General features: G+C 43.0%; 1 protein-coding gene across 10 annotated transcripts in view; it reads right to left on the bottom strand.

Annotated features, from left to right (window-relative positions):
• The window catches only part of ULK2 (unc-51 like autophagy activating kinase 2), a 59,401-nt gene that overhangs the window by 15,456 nt on the left and 23,798 nt on the right, over window positions 1–20,147 (bottom strand). For 5 of the 10 annotated variants that reach the window (XM_061391162.1, XM_061391157.1, XM_061391152.1 and 2 more), the window contains 4 exons: window positions 15,811–15,982; window positions 5,850–5,910; window positions 2,334–2,471; window positions 1,214–1,359 (listed from right to left, as the gene is read on the bottom strand). In XM_061391162.1, coding sequence (XP_061247146.1) covers window positions 1,214–1,359; window positions 2,334–2,471; window positions 5,850–5,910; window positions 15,811–15,982 — 517 coding nt within the window. The remainder of the gene's footprint in view (window positions 1–1,213; window positions 1,360–2,333; window positions 2,472–5,849; window positions 5,911–15,810; window positions 15,983–20,147) is intronic. The other 5 variants (XM_061391154.1, XM_061391155.1, XM_061391156.1 and 2 more) reach the window with 3 other exon arrangements.

Raw genomic sequence — 20,147 nt, 5'->3', positions numbered from 1 at the left:
ACTCACTACCTCAGAACTCCTGCCCACTCCTCCCTGCTCCCTCACCCTTGGGGGTCAGGCCCATAGGTGCTTTGAAGGGCACCTGCCGCCCCTGCTTCCTCCCTGATCTCCAGCAGGGTCTTCCCAGGCACTCTCTGGAACGCTCTCTGCATCTACCTCTGGGAAGCCAAACTAACCAGAGGGAGAGCCGGGGAAGGCTTCAGGGAGCTTCGGCAGACGAGAGACACGTGTCCACCAAAAAGAAGAGGCACTGACTTAAGTGCGGCTGGGCCTCGCCCCTGGAACCGGGAGAGCCTAAGGGTTACAGAGGGGATGAGGAAGAGCCACAGTTTTGTTTGAAGAATATTTTTCAGCTAAAAATACTTTTAAAACCATTACATCAGGCCAAGTGCTGATGTAACCTTTTGACAAAGTGTCACTGGGGTCCTGTTCTGCGACCGGGGCACCTGGGCGCTGCCGCAGTCTCTCGCTCTCCCTCCTGCTGAGGTGTCTCCCCCTGCCCTCTCAGTTTCCTCCAGCAGCTGTGATGGGGGGTGCAGCCCTCCTCTTGGAAGTGTCTGTGTATGCTGGCCCTCCCTGTCCTGCTCCCCCAACATTTCTGCTGGGTGGCTGTCTCTCTCAGACTCTGCAATCTCAGTTGCTCTGGCCTCTCCGATGTGTATTCTCAAGTTGGAGCATTTTCTCTGTCTCTCAGTTTTCCTGAAAATGTGGTCTGGGGTCTTTCTGTTAGGTTGGGATTTGCTGTTCTGTGGCCTCCCAGGGTGTCCTGGGGGTGGTTTCCGAGCTCCCCCTGCTGCTGTACAAAGTGACCGGGAGAGGGGGGAGGAGCTACCGCCCCTGCCCCCTGTAGCAGGAGGGCCTCTGGTGGACACAGCCTGGCACAGTTATGTACACCACTGCCTTGTAACCCTCTTAAATCCTAGCACCAAAGAAGGGCAGGAATTATATATGCTTTAACCTAGGGTATCTGATTTTGTGTTTAGAGATGCTTTTTATCCATAAGACCCATGGATACTATCATATTTCCAACAGTGCTCTGAATGGATTTACAAACCCTCAAGAAGCAGTCAGAGCAGTGGAGGGTTGGAGGGAGAGACATGGCTCCCTATCAGCTGGGACTCAAGGCCACCAAGAGCTGGGCTCCTAAGGGAGGGTCCTGTCACAGGTGTCATCATGAAAAAGGAGGGAATCAACTGCCACGTATTCTCCTTACCCAGAGGGGAAGGTGAGTAAGGCCTGGAAGAGCCAGTGGAGAGTCTTCGTCCTATGGCTGGAACCGCATCTGCCGGCGCTGGGGAGCAAGATCCCGGACGGAGGAAGCCCAGAGGGCTGGTGTTAGACCTTCGTACCACTGCAGATCTGGGGAGAAAGACAATTACTCCCTCGCTGGCAGCTTCCAGGACTGTATTTCCGTCTTTTTTCCTAAAGCTTCCAAACAGTATGCCATGCAGTAGATTTTTTAAAGTATGGAGCAAGTTGCATGGAACAGACATCAAGTGTGTGAAACTACAGAGTGAGGTCTCCCTCCCACCTTGGATCCCTCTACTTAATTTCCAACACTTCCTCAGTCCTACTCAAAAGGTTACTTCTATGTTCATTTCTAATGTATCCTTCCAGAGTTCCTTAATTCAAATATGAATGTATCATGCACGTGTGCATGCATGCCAAGTCACTTCAGTCGCTTTTGCTACCCCAAGGACTGTAGACTGCCAGACTCCTCTGTCCATGTGATTTTCCAGGCAAGAATACTAGAGTGGGTTGCCATGCCCTTCTCCAGGGGATCTTCCTGACCCAGGGATCAAACCCACATCTTTTAAGTCTCCTGCATTGGCGGCTGCTGCTGCTGCTGCTAAGTCACTTCAGTGTCTGACTCTGTGCAACCCCATAGACAGCAGCCCACCAGGCTCCTCTGTCCTTGGGATTCTCCAGGCAAGAATACTGGAGTGGGTTGCCATTTCCTTCTCCAATGCATGTATGCATGCTAGGTCGCTTCACTTGTGTCTGACACTGTGCGACCCCATGGACAGCAGCCCACCAGGCTCCTCTGTCCACGGAATTCTCTAGGCAAGAGTACTGGAGTGGGTTGCCATTTCCTTTTCCCCCTGTATTGGCAGATGGGTTCTTTACCACTAGCACTGTATCATACCATATGAATTACCTGGCCAAGCTTAAACATCCACTACAAAAACATTTATCATTATTCAATTTCGTACACCTCTAGCACACATCCATGTAAGAAAGTAGTCAGCTATGGAAAGTGATGAACCTTCAATAACAACAAGGACTTTAAAAGACAGGTGGAGGAACTGGGAAAGGGGCGAGTGCCCACCTACCGTGGAGAGCCATGTAGATTTGTGCTGGAGCCAGCAGTGGAGGTGAGGTTCTGCTCTATGCGCTGGTAGTTCCTCACCTGCGTGGGGACGGGAATGGGGGCAGCTGTGCTGTGTGGGGACACGGAGGGCTGGCACTGCCTGCAGACATGAGTCATGGAAAAGGAAATAAATCCAGTGAGACCACTCTCCTTTCACTTGACCCACTGGTGATATTGAGAGAAAATTCTAGAAGAAGCCAAGTGATCACATCTGAATGTGAATAAGAAATGATCTTAAATATATATATATATATATATATATATAGCCGAATACATCACACCTGTCATTTCAAGAAGTCTCCTGGTTTGCACACACACACTGAGGAGGAAGACTTGCAACAAGAAGGGGATACACACCCCTCTACAGCAACAGGAAGGGCCCACGGCCGGCGCAATACAGCTGCATCTGCTTACATTCTGTGACTTATTCCTTATGTGATCTAGAGGAAAAATACTTCTAGGAAACTATGCTGGGTAAAAAAACAGGAAATTCAAGAGCAGAGATGCCTGGAATGTTTACAAAAGTTATGAGTGTAGTAAGCATTCTCAGGAACTGGAACTTTGATGAAGACTAAAAACATACTGTGTGACTCCCAGCACACAACTCATGTGAGATCCACACTGTGCAGCACAGCTGGTTTCTTTCCTTGCTTTTCACAAATTCAGAAATGGCATGTCCTTACATAACTTTCAATTCAATCTACAACACACCTTGAAACATCAGGGGTGACACTAGGCCTTAAGAAAGAATGAGTGATTTCATTCTTTTGCCTTTCCTTAATTCTGAAAAAGCAAAAAAATCTCCCACTTTTGCCTAGTTACAATATTAGAGAGATAAAGAGATGATATATTTAGTTATTTAAATAAAAATCAATGAAATTGATAAACCCTTGGTGATATTAACTAAAGATAAAAGAGAAAAGACTCAAAATCATAAATGAAAGAAAGGTCATAACTAATGCCACCTTGAATATACAGATAAGTGCTATAAATACACAAGCTACCAAAACTGGATCATGAAGAAAGAAAACCTGAATAGACCTATTACTAGTAACGAGACTAAACCACTAACTGCTGCTGCTGCTGCTAAGTCACTTCAGTCGTGTCCGACTCTGTGTGACCCCACAGATGGCAGCCCACCAGGCTCCTCCATCCCTGGGATTCTCCAGGCAAGAACACTGGAGTGGGTTGCCATTTCCTTCTCCAGTGCATGAAGGTGAAAAGTGAAAGCGAAGTAGCTCAGTCCTGTCCGACTCTGAGCGACCCCATGGACTGCAGCCTACCGGGCTCCTCCATCCATGGGATTTTCCAGGCAAGAGTACTGGAGTGGGGCGCCATTGCCTTCTCCGACCACTAACTGAAAACCTCCCAAAAGAGAAAAATCTGGGACCCTGTGGCTTCACTGGTGGATTCTATCAGTTAAAGACTTACCACACAACACTCAGACTCTTCCAAAAATTGAAGAGGGGGGAACACTTCCAAACTCATCCCATGAGTTCAGTTTACCCTAGTACAAAAGCCAGACACAGACACTATAGGAAAAGAAAACTACAGAATATCCCTGATGAAATTTGAAGTGAAAATCGTCAATAAAATACTAGCAAACCAAATTCAAGATCACATCAAAAGGATCAAACACAATGACCAAACAGGATTTATAGTACACCATAATTAACAGAGCAAAGGACAAAACCCACACAATAATCACAACTGATGAAGCATTTGTCAACATCCAACACCCTTTCATGACAAAAACTACTAAATAAAATAGGGATAGAAGGAAATTACCTCAACAATAATAAAGGTATATATGAAAAGCCCACAATTAACAACATATTCAATGGTGACTGACAGAAAGCTTTTCCTCTATGATCAGGGATGAGTTAAGAACGGCCTCTTTCAACAATTCTATTCATTGTAGAATTCCTAGCCAGAGCAATTAGGTAAGAAAATAAAAGACATTCAAACTGGAAAGGAAGAAATAAAATTATCTCTTCACAGACAGCATGATCGTAAATGTAGAAAACTAAAGATTTTACATGCAAGGAAAAAAAAAGACATCAGAACTAGTAAACTCAGCAAAATTGCAGGATATAAAATCAACACACAGAAAAATCCGTTGTATTTTCCATATATTAACAACGAATAATCCAGAAAGGAAATTAAGAAAACAATCTCACTGATACTAGTATCAAAAAGAATAGAATTTGAGAAATAAGTCTAACCAAGGAGATCAAAGACTTGCATGATGAAAACTGCAAAACACTGTTAAATGTAATTAAAGAAGACACCTCATATTCATGGATGGGAAAACTTAATATTAAGATGTTAACAGCAATACCCAAAGTGTTTTATACAGATTAGTGCTGTCCCTATCAAAATCCCAATGGCTATTTTTATATAAATAGAAAAAAAATCTATCTTAAAATTCATATGGACTCTGCATGGACCCTGAATAGTCAGAATAATCATGGAAAATAATAAAATTGGAGGTCTCAGTCTGCTTTTTATTTATTTATAATTTTTGCTGTGCCACATGGGCTTGACAGAGAAAGCAATGGCAACCCACTCTGGTACTCTTGCCTGGAAAATCCCATGGACAGAGGAGCCTGGTAGGCTGCAGTCCATGGGGTTGCTAAGAGTCAGACACGACTGAGCGACTTCACTTTCACTTTTCGCTTTCATGCACTGGAGAAAGAAATGGCAACCCACTCCAGTGTTCTTGCCTGGAGAAATCCAGGGATGGGGGAGCCTGGTGGGCTGCTGTCTATGGGGTCGCACAGAGTTGGACACGACTGAAGCGACTTAGCAGCAGCAGCAGCATGGGCTTGAGGGATCTTAGTTCCCAAATCAGGGATTGAACCCAAGTCCATGGCACTGAAAGTGCCAAGTCCTAACCACTAAACCACCAGGGAATTCTGAGAGATTGCATACTTCTTGATTTCAAAACATACTACAAAGCTACAGTAGTCAAAACAGTGTGGCACTGGCATAAAGACGGACCTACAGACCAGTTGAGTAGAACAGAGAACTCAGAAACAAACTCTTGAGTTTATAAATAAGTGATCTTTGACAAGGGTGCCAACATCATTCAATGGAGAAAGGACAGTCTCTTCAGCAAATAGTGCTGGGAAAACTAGATATCCACCAGCCAAAATTGAAACTAGACCGTTCTCTTATGCCACATACAAAAACCACCTAAAAACACAACATAATGTATAACCATATGTCCGAGTGGAGACCATATATGGAGACCTATGGTAAAACATTGTGAATATACTTAATGCTGTTTTTGAACTCAAACTGAAAAATGGTTGAGACAGCAAATTCTCATATTTTTTTTACTACAATTTTAAAAAATGTTTAAAGAAACCATTGTGAAACAAAATAAATTTTAGAATCAAGAATATAGAGTTCTGTAACTTTACTCACACACAAAAAAACATGAAAAAGTGTTCAGTGAAACATGCAAACATACCCTCCAAACACCAAGAACTCATTAGAAGCACGTCTTCCAGCAGTTCCCATTGGCATATCATCTGAAGAAAAAAAGAGAAAAACACAATCAGTTTTGCTAAACCACCGGCTTAAAGTGTTTATTGTTCCAACTTGACTATTAGGAAACAATTTGATCACAATACAAATTTACCATTTGCTTATGTTTTGATTTTGCAACAATAAGCTAGTAGGGAACACTGCACCCAGCTGAACTCACAGGCTGCCAACATCACCTTTTTTCAAGGTAAACTGTCATGCTTATTGCCACAAGTATGTATTTCTTTACCATTTAATTCGTGCAAAATCCGTACTACTGTTTTTACCATGTTCCATTTCACATGTCACCGACAAAGGTTTTGGGTGTTGTTCTCCTAACCCCAATTTGCCATAAACACTGTGGGCTTTACTACTTTGCAGAGTGTGGTGACTTAAGAACATGTGTGTCACCTTCTAGTACAGCTGCCTGCACCCCGAGTCCAGTTCACTCTAACGCTGGAGCATTCCCACTCCTGCGTGACACTCTCCTGGGTCTTGCATGGGTGGCTGAACAAGATGTCATGAAGCTGGACCTCTTGGACACAGACGCCACAGGCAGTCTTCATGCTCAGACATCACCCATCTATGGGAACAGAGTGCAGCTCAGAACACAGTGTCTCTCATCCCTTACCACCTCTACACCCGTCAGATCACACTGCCCTGTGTGACCTTTACATGGCTGCAAAGGTATAATTCATATATGCTGATGTGAAATAGCAGTGTTGACTAATAATATAAATTTTTAAATATAAAATAAACTATGGTAACCTCAAAATACTCAAAAAGGAAAAAAATAATCACAAACCTCCCTTTGAACGGCCCTACATGGAACTGAGGAATATCAATACATTTATTTTTGTCCCTGCTCTCATGAAGCTTACACTAGTAGTGAAAAAAGGTTAACAGTAGCAGGGAGTGATAAGATGTATAACAGGAAAATAAGTCAGAGTAAGGGGATAAAGGGAGGGGCACAAAGAAGTTAGTTTTAAAGACAACAGTTGCCCAAGGGTAATGGAGAAAACAGGGCAGAGGGGACAGGGTTAGAAGCTGGAGTTCACCTCTTCATTTTGTAGCTCTGAGTTTGGAATCATATATCACTGTGAAACAAAACTAAGAAGAAGAGAACAATCCCTAGAAATCAAAAATAAAACTAACTAATCATGTATCAGCTTGGTAACATAACCACCAGAGGGGAATCCTTTCAAGTGACTTTAAACTTGGAAATTTAATTGAACATCCCTAATGGCTGAGTCTTTGTTGAGGGATTTGAGCAGCCCCTCAAAAAGGAAGCTGTCTGTGACAATGACTCAGGCTGATGACCCAGTGTAGACTCACTATCCATAAGATCTGCCACACATGAAGCTTTCAAATAACATCTTAATTACTAATTCTAAATTATGAGCACATGACCAGCACCAAACATTCAAAGAAAGAATCTAAATGAAAACTAGACTCTAAAACAAACTGGAGGGAAAGAACTAAACATTTTACAGGGCAAAGCTTTAAAATGTATATAATTAAGTAAAGAGAATGGCAAACCACTTCAGTATTCTTGCCTTGAGAACCCCATGAACAGTACGAAAAGGCAAAATGATAGGATACTGAAAGAGAAACTCCCCAGGTCAGTAGGTGCCCAATATGCTACTGGAGATCAGTGGAGAAATAACTCCAGAAAGAATGAAGGGATGGAGCCAAAGCAAAAAGAATACCCAGCTGTGGATGTGACTGGTGATAGAAGCAAGGTCCCATGCTGTAAAGAGCAATATTGCATAGGAACCTGGAATGTCAGGTCCATGAATCAAGGCAAATTGGAAGTGGTCAAACAAGAGATGGCCAGAGTGAATGTCGACATTCTAGGAATCAGTGAACTGAAATGGACTGGAATGGGTGAATTTAACTCAGATGACCATTATATCTACTATTGCGAGCAGGAATCCCTCAGAAGAAATGGAGTAGCCATCATGGTCAACAAGAGAGTCCGAAATGCAGTACTTGGATGCAATCTCAAAAATGACACAATGATCTCTGTTTGTTTCCAAGGCACACCATTCAATATCACAGTAATCCAAGTCTATGCCCCAACCAGTAACGCTGAAGAAGCTGAAGTTGAACGGTTCTACAAGAAGACCTACAAGACCTTTTAGAACTAACACCCCAAAAAGATGTCCTTTTCATTATAGGGGACTGGAATGCAAAAGTAGGAAGTCAAGAAACACCTGGAATAACAGGCAAATTTGGCCTTGGAATATGGAATGAAGCAGGGCAAAGACTAATAGAGTTTTGCCAAGAAAATGCACTGGTCATAACAAACACCCTCTTCCAAAAATACAAGAGAAGACTCTATACATGGACATCACCAGATGGTCAACACTGAAATCAGATTGATTATATTCTTTGCAGCCAAAGACGGAGAAGCTCTATACAGTCAGCAAAAACAAGACCAGGAGCTGACTGTGGCTCAGGTCATGAACTCCTTATTGCCAAATTCAGACTTAAATTGAAGAAAGTAGGGAAAACCACTAGACCATTCAGGTATGACCTAAATCAAATCCCTTATGATTATACAGTGGAAGTGAGAAATAGATTTAAGGGCCTAGATCTGATAGATAAGAGTGCCTGATGAACTATGGAATGAGGTTCGTGACATTGTACAGGAGACAGGGATCAAGACCATCCCCATGGAAAAGAAATGCAAAAAAGCAAAATGGCTGTCTGGGGAGGCCTTACAAATAGCTGTGAAAAGAAGAGAAGCTAAAAGCAAAGGAGAAAAGGAAAGATATAAACATCTGAATGCAGAGTTCCAAAGAATAGCAAGAAGAGATAAGTAAGCCTTCTTCAGCGATCAATGCAAAGAAATAGAGGAAAACAACAGAATGGGAAAGACTAGGGATCTCTTCAAGAAAATCAGAGAGACCAAAGGAACATTTCATGCAAAGATGGGCTCGATAAAGGACAGAAATGGTATGGACCTAACAGAAGCAGAAGATATTAAGAAGAGATGGCAAGAATACACAGAAGAACTGTACAAAAAAGATCTTCACGACCCAGATAATCATGATGGTGTGATCACTGACCTAGAGCCAGACATCCTGGAATGTGAAGTCAAGTGGGCCTTAGAAAGCATCACTACGAACAAAGCTAGTGGAGGTGATGGAATTCCAGTTGAGCTATTCCAAATCCTGAAAGATGATGCTGTGAAAGTGCTGCACTCCATATGCCAGCAATTTTGGAAAACTCAGCAGTGGCCACAGGACTGGAAAAGGTCAGTTTTCATTCCAATCCCAAAGAAAGGCAATGCCAAAGAATGCTCAAACTACTGCACAATTGCACTCATCTCACACGATAGTAAAGTAATGCTCAAAATTCTCCAAGCCAGGCTTCAGCAATATGTGAACCGTGAACTTCCTGATGTTCAAGCTGGTTTTAGAAAAGGCAGAGGAACCAGAGATCAAATTGCCAACATCCGCTGGATCATGGAAAAAGCAAGAGAGTTCCAGAAAAGCATCTATTTCTGCTTTATTGACTATGCCAAAGCCTTTGACTGTGTGGATCACAATAAACTGTGGAAAATTCTGAAAGAGATGGGAATACCAGAACACCTAATCTGCCTCTTGAGAAATGTGTATGCAGGTCAGGAAGCAACAGTTAGAACTGGACATGGAACAACAGACTGGTTTCAAATAGTAAAAGGAGTTCGTTCGACAGTTCGTATACTGTCACCGTGTTTATTTAATTTATATGCAGAGTACATCATGAGAAACGCTGGACTGGAAGAAACACAAGCTGGAATCAAGATTGCTGGGAGAAATATCAATAACCTCAGATATGCAGATGACACCACCCTTATGGCAGAAAGTGAAGAGGAACTCAAAAGCCTCTTGATGAAAGTGAAAGTGGAGAGTGAAAAAGTTGGCTTAAAGCTCAACATTCAGAAAACGAAGATCACGGCATCTGGTCCCATCACTTCATGGCAAATTGATGGGGAAACAGTGGAAACAGTGTCAGACTTTATTTTTCTGGGCTCCAAAATCACTGCAGATGGTGACTGCAGCCATGAAATTAAAAGACGCTTACTCCTTGGAAGGAAAGTTATGACCAACCTAGATAGCATATTCAAAAGCAGAGACATTACTTTGCCAACAAAGGTCCATCTAGTCAAGGCTATGGTTTTTCCTGTGGTCATATATGGATGTGAGAGTTGGACTGTGAAGAAGGCTGAGCACCGAAGACTTGATGCTTTTGAACTGTGGTGTTGGAGAAGACTCTTGAGAGTCCCTTGGACTGCAAGGAGATCCAACCAGTCCATTCTGCAGGAGATCAGCCCTGGGATTTCTGTGGAAGGAATGATGCTAAAGCTGAAACTCCAGTACTTTGGCCACCTCATGCGAAGAGTTGACTCATTGGAAAAGACTCGGTTGCTGGGAGGGGTTGGGGGCAGGAGGAGAAGGGGACGACAGAGGATGAGATGGCTGGATGGCATCACTGACTCGATGGACGTGAGTCTCAGTGAACTCCGGGAGTTGGTGATGGACAGGGAGGCCTGATGTGCTGCGATTCATGGGGTTGCAAAGAGTCGGAAACGACTGAGCAACTGATCTGATCTGATCTGAAGTGTGTTCAGAGATAAAACAGTACATCTTGAAATAAGAATAACAATACTGAGAGGGAGATAAAAAGAAGTTCTAAAAACTGAAAAGATGAGAGCATAATAAGTGAAAAACCCAATAGAAGATTAATGAAATAAAATTCATATTTTATGGCAAGGCAAGAGAAATTTAAACAAAAGTTCTCTCTGCTCATTTGGGTCTCCTCCCTTCCTTTTAGTGGGTATTTTGCACCTGCATTAACCAGACCTCCTTAGGAAATAACCTTCCCTCTTAATCTTGTAAGGGGTCATCACAACAACCCACCACTGGCTTTTTACATGCAGGCCTGGATTGTGTAGCTAGCAACATATCATTTGATGTACAGCCCCCATATAATTGTGCTTTGACCTGTAACAAGTAGAACAGTCCTTATTAACTTTTCATCGATAAGAGAACATTAAGGAAACTTTCCTAAAAGTAGAGCAATACAACAAAAAGATGCAAAATCAGACAAAGAAGGTTAAGAAAATCAGAAGTATGCTCAGGTATGTGTTACATTAGTACTGTTTAAGTTGTACAGACGTTTTAAATGTTTCCTTCAGAGACTTCCAGCTCCTGATTTCACATGTAAGGAGCTTGGAAGTCACCCTTCCATCCTGACAAGTGAAAACTCTTTTTGGCTCTAGAGGAGACAGGAGGACCCTGGGCGAAGAGATGTCCCCAAGACTGCAGAAACAGGCAAACACAGAGAGGACTGGCTTCCCTGAGAAGGGACTCATCAACCGAAAAGACTGTGGAAACCAGAGCCAGGGCAGGAACACCTGAGTGAGAACTGACAACTTGCTGGACCCTTGGGGCAGACAGCTCTGAAAGCTGAAAACTTCAGGGAGACGCAGTCATAGGAGGAGCACAGGGCCGTCAGACTGACCTCTGAGAGCCCAGGCCGACTTACCACAGTAAATGTGGAGAAAGATACTTTCCTTCCTGGAGCGGGGGAGGGGGCTTCTGTGGAACAAGGCCAGTCCTCAAGGGACACCTACTAACCCGAGTTCACCAACTGGGGCTGAACTCAGAGCCTCAATGACCTAGAGATGGGGAACCCCCAACTCCAGGCCCCTTCAGCCACCTTGTCCCACCTCAGAGAAGAGAAGAAATGTGAAATAGCTCTGAAGTTCACAGACCAAAGGCTCAGGTTCCATGAAAGTGTGTGAAAGTCACTCAGTCATGTCCAATTCTGCACTCCATGAAAGGCAGAGCCTTAACCACAGGGCTGCCTCCTCCTCACCACATCATTAACGACCAAAGCTCTAATGGCCTGTGGACAGTGCTTACCTACCCAACCTCAGCCCTCGATATATCAGATGCAGCTATCTAGACACAAGTACAAGGCATATCAAAGGCAAAAAATACACTCTGAAGTGGCAGAGCATCAGAACCAGACACAGTGGGGATGCTGGGTTTCCCAGACCCGGAATTTAAAACGATGATGATAGGCACTGTGGCCCACCAGATTCCTATGTCCATGGCATTTCCCTGGCAAGAATACTGGAAGGGGCTGACATTTCCTTCTCCGAATGATTAATATACTAAGGGCTCTAATGGAAAAAGCAGACAGCACATAAGAACACATGGGGAATATAAGCAGAGATGGAAATCCTAAGAAAGAACCAAGAAGAAATGCTAGAGATAAAACACTGTAACAGGAATGAAGAACGTCTCTGGGAGGCTTATTAGTAGACTGGGCATGTTTGAAGAAAGGATCTCTGAGCCAGAGGATTATTTCAACAAAATCCTTGAAAACCAAAAAATAAAGACTTGGAAGAAAAAAAAAAAAAGAACAGAATATCCAAAGTCTGTGGGACAACTACAAAAGGTGTACCATGTACAGAATGGTGATTCCAGAAGGAGAAGAAAGAGAAGACCAGAAGGAACTATCTGAAACAATGAGAATTTCTGCAGATTAATGTCAGTCATCAAGCCCCAGATCCAGGAAGCTCAGAGAACACTTAGCAGGGTAAATGCCCCAAACAATTACACACTGGCGTGTCATTTGCAAATTCTAGAAAATCAAAAATAAAGAAAAAATTCTGAAAGAAGCCAGAGGAGAGAAACACCTACAGAGAAATAAAGATAGAACTGCACAGACTTCTCCAAAACCTCACAAACCAAAAGAGAGTGGAATCAAATACTTAAGGTGTTGAGAGAAATAAACTACCAACTTAGGATTTCATACCCTGCAAAATTATTCTCCAAAATGAAGGAGAAATAAAGACTCTCAAGACAAGCAAAAATTGAGGGGACTTGTTGCTGATATATATGCCTTGCAAGAAGTTCTTTAGAAGAAAAATAATATAGATCAGAAAACTGAACCTACACAAAGTAAGGAAGAGCACCAAAGAAGTGAAATAAGTGAAAGTAAAACGAAAACTTTTATTTTGATTATTCTTAACTGATCTAATAGGTAACAGTTTGTTCAACAGCAACGACGTACTTAGTTATGTGTGCTTCCCTCCATGCCCTATGTGTGTGTATGTGTGTGTGTGCGTGTGCGTGTGTATGTGTGTATATATGTATATGCTTGTGTATGCTTATATATAAGTGAAATTAATGACAACAAAGATACAGGGAGGAAGGAATTAGGGTTATTTTGTTATTATAAGATACCTACAATATTCATGAATGGTATGGTATATTTCAAAATGGATTAGTTACACATGTATACTGCAAATCTAAGACAACCAACCACTCAAAAAAATAAAAAAGAAGTATAACTGATATGCCAAGAAAGGAAAGAAAATAGAACCTTAATAAATGGTCAATTAAAACCACAAAAGGTAGAAAAAGAGTAGAAGATAAACAGGAAGGCAGATCAAGGACAACAATAGAAAACAGTAATGAATGTGGTAGGCACTAATCCAGGTATATCATCAATAATCACTTTTAACATCAATGGTTGCACAGGTAAAAGACAGAGGTTTCCAAGAAGACATACGGGTGGCCAACAGGTACATGAAAAGGTGCTCAACGTGGCTAATTATCAGAGAAACGCAAATCAAAACCACAACGAGGTAATCACCTCACGCCAGTCTGAAATGCTCCTATCACAAAGACTACACATCATAACAGAGAAGGCAATGGCAACTCACTCCAGTACTCTTGCCTGGAAAATCCCATGGATGGAGAGGCCTGGTAGGCTGCAGTCCATGGGGTTGCTAGGAGTCGGATATGACTGAGCGACTTTACTTTCACTTTTCACTTTCATGCACTGGAGAAGGAAATGGCAACCTACTCCAGTGTTCTTGCCTGGAGAATCCCAGGGATGGGGAGCCTGGTGGGCTGCCGTCTATGGGGTCGCACAGAGTCCGACACGACTGAAGCGACTTAGCAGCAGCAGCAGCACACATCATAAATGCTGGAGAGGGTGTGGGAGAAAGGAACCCTCCTACACTCTACACTGTAAAGATCCTGTCACTGAACACATCTTAGAGAATCAACACAATTCGAATCAAAATCCCCAAATGGCTTTTTTGTAGCATTTTCAAGTCAAAATTAAACTACATGGGGGGAAAGGGGTTGAGAATAGCCTGGGTGATTCCACAGAATTCTTGGGTGCCCCCTCACCTTCACCTCTGACCCCATATCACACACACACAATGAAACAAATCCTTTATATAAGCCTGATAGGGCAAGTCTGGGATTGCCTATCAGTGAGGAAAGGACAGAACATTCAATAAATAATCCTGGGGTAACTGATAGAACCCTTATCATCTACACAAATTAGTTCCAGGTAAAGTTAAATATGGAAAAAATAATGAAAATCTCTAGAAGGCACCATGGTATTACTGGGGCAGCAATATAGGACACTGCTGCTAGTGGCTATAGGCTACAACTTGCTTGTACCAACATTTTACAGAGCTGAAGCTGTACATACCTACAGCCACCTGGAGAAAAGTTTGGCACAAGGACATCTGTTACCACACATTCTGAACAGTAAAAAGATGGAAATGATCCAAGTCACAATCAGTAGGGAGATGGATAAACTACGGTTCAGTTGTACTACTAATATAAAGTTCATAAGTTAAAATGAACTAGATACATACCTAGCTATATATGTAGATACACATCAAAAATAGGAATAAAAAAGCAAACCATAGAAACAAATATTCTATGTAACATTTACTTAAAACTGTAATATCACAAAAATACTATTTTTCTTAGATACAGGCATATTAGAATTATAATATAAATTAAGAAGAAGAATATATCTCTGGCAAGATTAGAATGAGGCCAGGTGCTCTGGCTGTACCTACAGCACTGTATACCTTTAAAAAGACATCTAAAACATCCATGGCAAAATGGTGACATAAATAAAATTAGCATGGTAGACAATTTGAGTATCTGCTGTATTATTTGGTTTGAAATATTTCACAATTTAAAACTTTTCATTACTTTTTCAGTAGGATAAAACTACCCCACATGATGATTTTTAAAGGCAACTACTCCCAGCTCTCGGTGCTCTGGTCAGAACCTGCCACCTGCTATTACATGCTGTGCATGATTCCCCTACCCCAGCCAAGCAGCCCTAAAGTGTGTCTGGTCTGAGGTCGCAGCCTTCATGACAGCTAGCAAAGGGCTAATGTAAGCAGCTATTAAATATGAATTTGACAAACATCCTGAGACCTCTTGACACAGACTTCTCCAGCTTCCTACATATGCACACAGTCAACCTGATACTAGTCAATCATTAAAGTCTTCAAGTTTCCAGCTCTTCTGATCCTACTCCTCTGCAACCAAACCCTGGTTCCTTCTTTTTTATCTAACTTTTCTTCTCGTAGGTCTCCCAGTGCCCTGCACTACTCCACAGAATCCTGGCTTGGATTCAGGCAGCCTGGATTCTGCTTCCTTTATAAAACATCCTTCCTGTGTGTTTATGAAGCTCATTCCTGAACTCTGGCCAGCATCTCCTGAAGCACAGCCAGACTGTTTATAAGACCCTTTGACTCTCAGATTTTTTCCAAAAGAGGTCTTCCTTTGTATCCTTTCCTTAAATTTAATTTCTCTCATTCTGCTGGCTTTGCCACTCCTTTCTGTTTGGATACAAACAGAATTTGAGGTCATTTCCTGCAAAGTTTTCATCTACCTTCAAAATCCAAGGTTACCGTCACAGGAACGTAAGTATATAGTTCTGGGAATTCCATCAACTAAATAAAATGTCCATCTGGAAAGGTGTCGTACACACAAGAGCGTGACATAAAGGTTAAAAAATGCTAGTCTAGTAAATTCAGAAATACAATGTGTACAAGCAGAAAAGATTCTCACATGAGTGGTCTGACGAGATGTTGTGTGGAACCAAAACAAAGTCATCCGTGTCACAAGAAGAGTTCTTGCTACTAGTACTGGCAGAATCTTTGGACACCTGGAGATAGTTGGGAGGACCCAATGGTGGGGAGGATAAGTTTTCTTCCTGAATATGCTGCATATCTGGAAGGGACTAAAATTAACAACATAAAATTAAAAGTGGCCTCAATAAAATGCAAGTCAGAACAGCCATTAGACTAAGGAATATTTTTTTCATGAAAGTGGCACAGAGTTCAATTCCACTGAAGATTTTAAAAATCTCTTTGGAAAACCTTTCCCTTAGAGATGCACAGTTTAAGGTGTGTTTGCATAACACCGTCTAAAATGTTTACCAAAAGTGATACTTAAAACACATCACACCTCTTATCATGTGCACAGGTCTGCCTCCCCTGAAAGGTCTGCTCTGAATCTGTACCATGTCCCATCCCCGCTTCAGCTCATGGCCTAGCAAAGCAGATACTCAACACCTGCTTACCTAATGACTAAAACAAAATGTCCAGGGACTTGAATGACATTCTGCACACAGTTTTCAATCTCCAATGAAGAAAAATCATGAAAGGGAAAGCAAGAGACTATGTTATACAGAAAAGTAACTAAATCAGTAAGGATAACTGTGTATAAGCACAGGGAATTACTGACACTTCCAGAAAGAAAGATTTAGAAAGCCTTACAGGTGTGGGTGTGTTCCTTTTGTTTTCTTTTTTGTCAGAGGAAGGAGTTGATTTGTGGAAGATAAAATCATAAGGGATTTGCGGAAGATAGGACCGTAAAGGAAGAAAAGCATATGAATATGATGTACAGAACAGTCTTATGGACTCTGTGGGAGAGGGAGAGGGTGGGAAGATTTAGGAGGATGACATTGAAACATGTATAATATCATGAATGAAACGACTCGCCAGTCCAGGTTCGATGTACGATACTGGATGCTTGGGGCTTGTGCACTGGGACAACCCAGAGGCATGGTATGGGGAGGGAGGAGGGAGGAGGGTTCAGGATGGGGATACCTGTGCAGATTCATTTCAATATTTGGCAAAACCAATACAATATTGTAAAGTTTAAAAATAAAATAAAATTTAAAAAATTTTCTAAAAAAAATAAAGTTAAAAAAAAAGAAAAGCATATGAATGTATTGAATAGATCCTTGGGCATAAGTAGCTATATACCTCCTGGCACTTGTCTAGTTCAAGGACAGTAGTCACAACCTTAATTGAATATCTTCATCCTACAACAGTCTCCTAAAACAATGAACTTCATAACTTACTGTGTTAGGTCCCCATTACCCTGTTTAACCTTTGTTTCTATTTAAGAAAAATACGACAAAATGCTCTGTAAAGCCCAGTTTTAAACTGCTACTATTCCTTTGACTGTCACTGCACAGTGAAACCAGTCTCAAATCTCCGTATCACTTCTCTGGGTGTGTGTGTGACATACACATGATATAAATTCTCCTTATCACTTTTTGAAGAGCACTTATGCTTCAAGGTTATAAACAGAGTGGAAGCTGGAGGGAGTAACATTACAGAGCACTCACCACGGGCTTGGCATTGAGCTTGGCACTGGGCCCTGTTAAGAGCTCTCCATGTATTATCTAACTCCAGCCCTATTCTGAAATCCATTTCATACATAAACAAACAAAACTCAGAAGAGAGAACAGGTGAGCTGGGCCAGGTTCTAAGCACCTAACTCCACCAATTCTTCCCTGTGCCCTTGCTCCCCAGGCAGGAACTCTCTCAATGTCTCCCTTTGCTATTTATAAAGTTACCTTCATCCACAGCCACCTTGGTGGAAGAGATGCTTCTCGGGTTCAAAGGTCATCTTCCACTAAATCTCTTCCCTCTTCAAGGACCCTATTCAACTCCCCTCTGCTTTCCCCTCTGCACACAAACATGTTTAATTTCTTCACATCTCAAATCAATATAACTCTCTCAATTACCATCTTATCTCCCTTCTTCACTTAACAATGTTTCTTGAAATTTCAGTTTTCACTGACTCAAACTCCTCACCTTCAAAGTATCACTTGCTGCTGCTACCACTAAGTCACTTCAGTCGTGTCTGACTCTGTGTGACCCCAAAGATGGCAGCCCACCAGGCTCCTCCGTCCCCGGGATTCTCCAGGCAAGAACACTGGAGTGGGTTGCCATTTCTTTCTCCAATGCATGAAAGTGAAAAGTGAAAGTGAAGTCGCTCAGTCGTGTCCGACTCTTCGCGACCCCATGGACTGTAGCCTACCAGGCTCCTCTGTCCATGGGATTTTCCAGGCAAAAGTACTGGAGTGGGTTGCCATTTCCTTCCCCAAAAGTATCGCTTAACTAACCATAAGCCTCTTTCTGCCTTCAACCCTCCAATGAAACTGCCTTTACTAAGCTTCCCAGTGATTCCACTACTCCTTCAGGTACTGGACTCTGCTTCCCAGACACTGGGCTCCCAGCCCTCCATTCAGGGACCCTGCTCTCTGCTTCCCCTTCTACTTCTCAGTCTCTTGTGCCCCTCTAAGGAGACCGGTGGAGTATGAGTTTCCCCAGTGCCACCCTGGCCTCCAACCCTCACAGTTTATACCCACCTGGGGCCCACTGTCACCTTCCTACACCAACTACCCCTGCAGAGAGCTGACTCCCGGGCTCAGACCTGCCCCTGGGCCTGCACATCACAGTGCATCATCCTTGTGCTCCCCCGCTAAGTGGCTCCATCAACTCACATCACTCAGGGCTCACCAAGACCTTCCTCTTCCTTAGGTCCCAAATTCAAGCAATCTCTAAGCACTGCAGACTCCTCATCTTGCTCTTTCTGGCCCCTTGTCCTCCCCTTTCCTACTGCTGACTTAGTTCAGGCCCTCATTCTCAAAAACAAACAAACAAAGCAAACCCCAAAACAAACCAAAAACAGTGCAATGGTCACAGGCTGTTCTCTTTGTTCTAGGAGAGAGGCCTCTCTTCTGATCTTCCATCCAATTACCTACCTGCTTACAGAGGAATTTATTTGCTAAAACACACAGTGGATCAGGTCACCCTCCACTGAAAGCCACTCAAATGGCTCAGCGCACACAGCCTGCTCTGCTTGTAGCCCAGATTCTGCCAGGATGCAGACTGCCCCACTCTGGCTCCACTCGCTCCACCGCCCCCAGCACATCACCTTGTTCTCTGTACCCTCAGGCTGGGCCATGAGAGGAGCCTGTCCCATAGTGCTTCCTGCAACGCCAGAGGGTTCAGCTCTGTACAGGGCGGTGGCCATCAGTTATAGCTGGCTATGAACATGTGACATGTGACCAGGGAGACTACCGAGTTGAATCTGCAATTCACTTAATTCTAACAAACGTACGTGGCCACAGTGGGCTACAGACTGCTGCAACAGGTCATGGTTCCACGGGGATTCCTCTGCTTACATTACCACTCTTACAAATTCAAAACTCAGCTCAATGTCTCTGCCGAGGGTCTCTGCAAGCTCTCAGTCTGATTTCAGGGTCTCATCCCCAGTCCCACAAGCAACAAGAGGAGCCATCTACCTCCCACAGGCTGCTCCACCGGCCTCTCCTCCACACAACCAAACCCAGAGCTGCTCAACAAAGGGACCTGCCCTGTCACTGGTATCAACCAAAACGTCACACAAAGTGGGCATTAAATACGTATAATTAAAAGAGTAGATATTCAGGAGGTATTATCTACATAGCATTTAGCCTATAGCCAGTATCAGATCTAACAGAATTATTTGAATTTTTTTGTTACACAGTTTTTGTTTTTTACCTTTCAAAGACTTCTCTGGAGTAAAGTAGCAGCTGGGTATTTTGGGAGAATGTAAAGAACAGACTGTCACACAGGCATGCCTGCCTGCATCCCCCTCAGTACAGGAGTCTAGCCCAGCCCCAGGAGGGAAGGAGCGCAAGCAGGATGTCACCTCACTGTTGCAGATTATGTTGACGCAAGGCCTATCAGATCACTCCACTTTCTAATCTCTAATTGGAAATTATACAGAAACATTCCTGCTCTCCTTTTATTTCCAGATATGTTATTTTCACTTCAAGCATGAGCTCTTCATAAAGGCCTTCTAAAAAAGGTTTTTCCACCAAAGTTCTGGGGATTCCCAGGTAGTGCTAGTGGTAAAGAACCCACCTGCTAATGCAGGAGACATAAGAAACTCAATCCATGGGTTCAATGTAGGAGACATAAGAGACTCAACCCCTGGGTCAGGAAGATCCCTGGAGGAAGGCATGGTAACCCACTCCAGCATCCTTGCCTGGAGAATCCCATGGACAGAAGAGCCTGGCAGGCTACAGTCCATAGGGCTGCAAAAAGTCAGACATGACT

The sequence above is a fragment of the Bos javanicus genome, chromosome 19 (assembly GCF_032452875.1).
Source record: "Bos javanicus breed banteng chromosome 19, ARS-OSU_banteng_1.0, whole genome shotgun sequence".
Lineage (NCBI taxonomy): Eukaryota > Metazoa > Chordata > Mammalia > Artiodactyla > Bovidae > Bos > Bos javanicus.
Note: the sequence above shows the minus strand (reverse complement) of the source record. Positions and strands in the feature narration are given on the sequence as shown.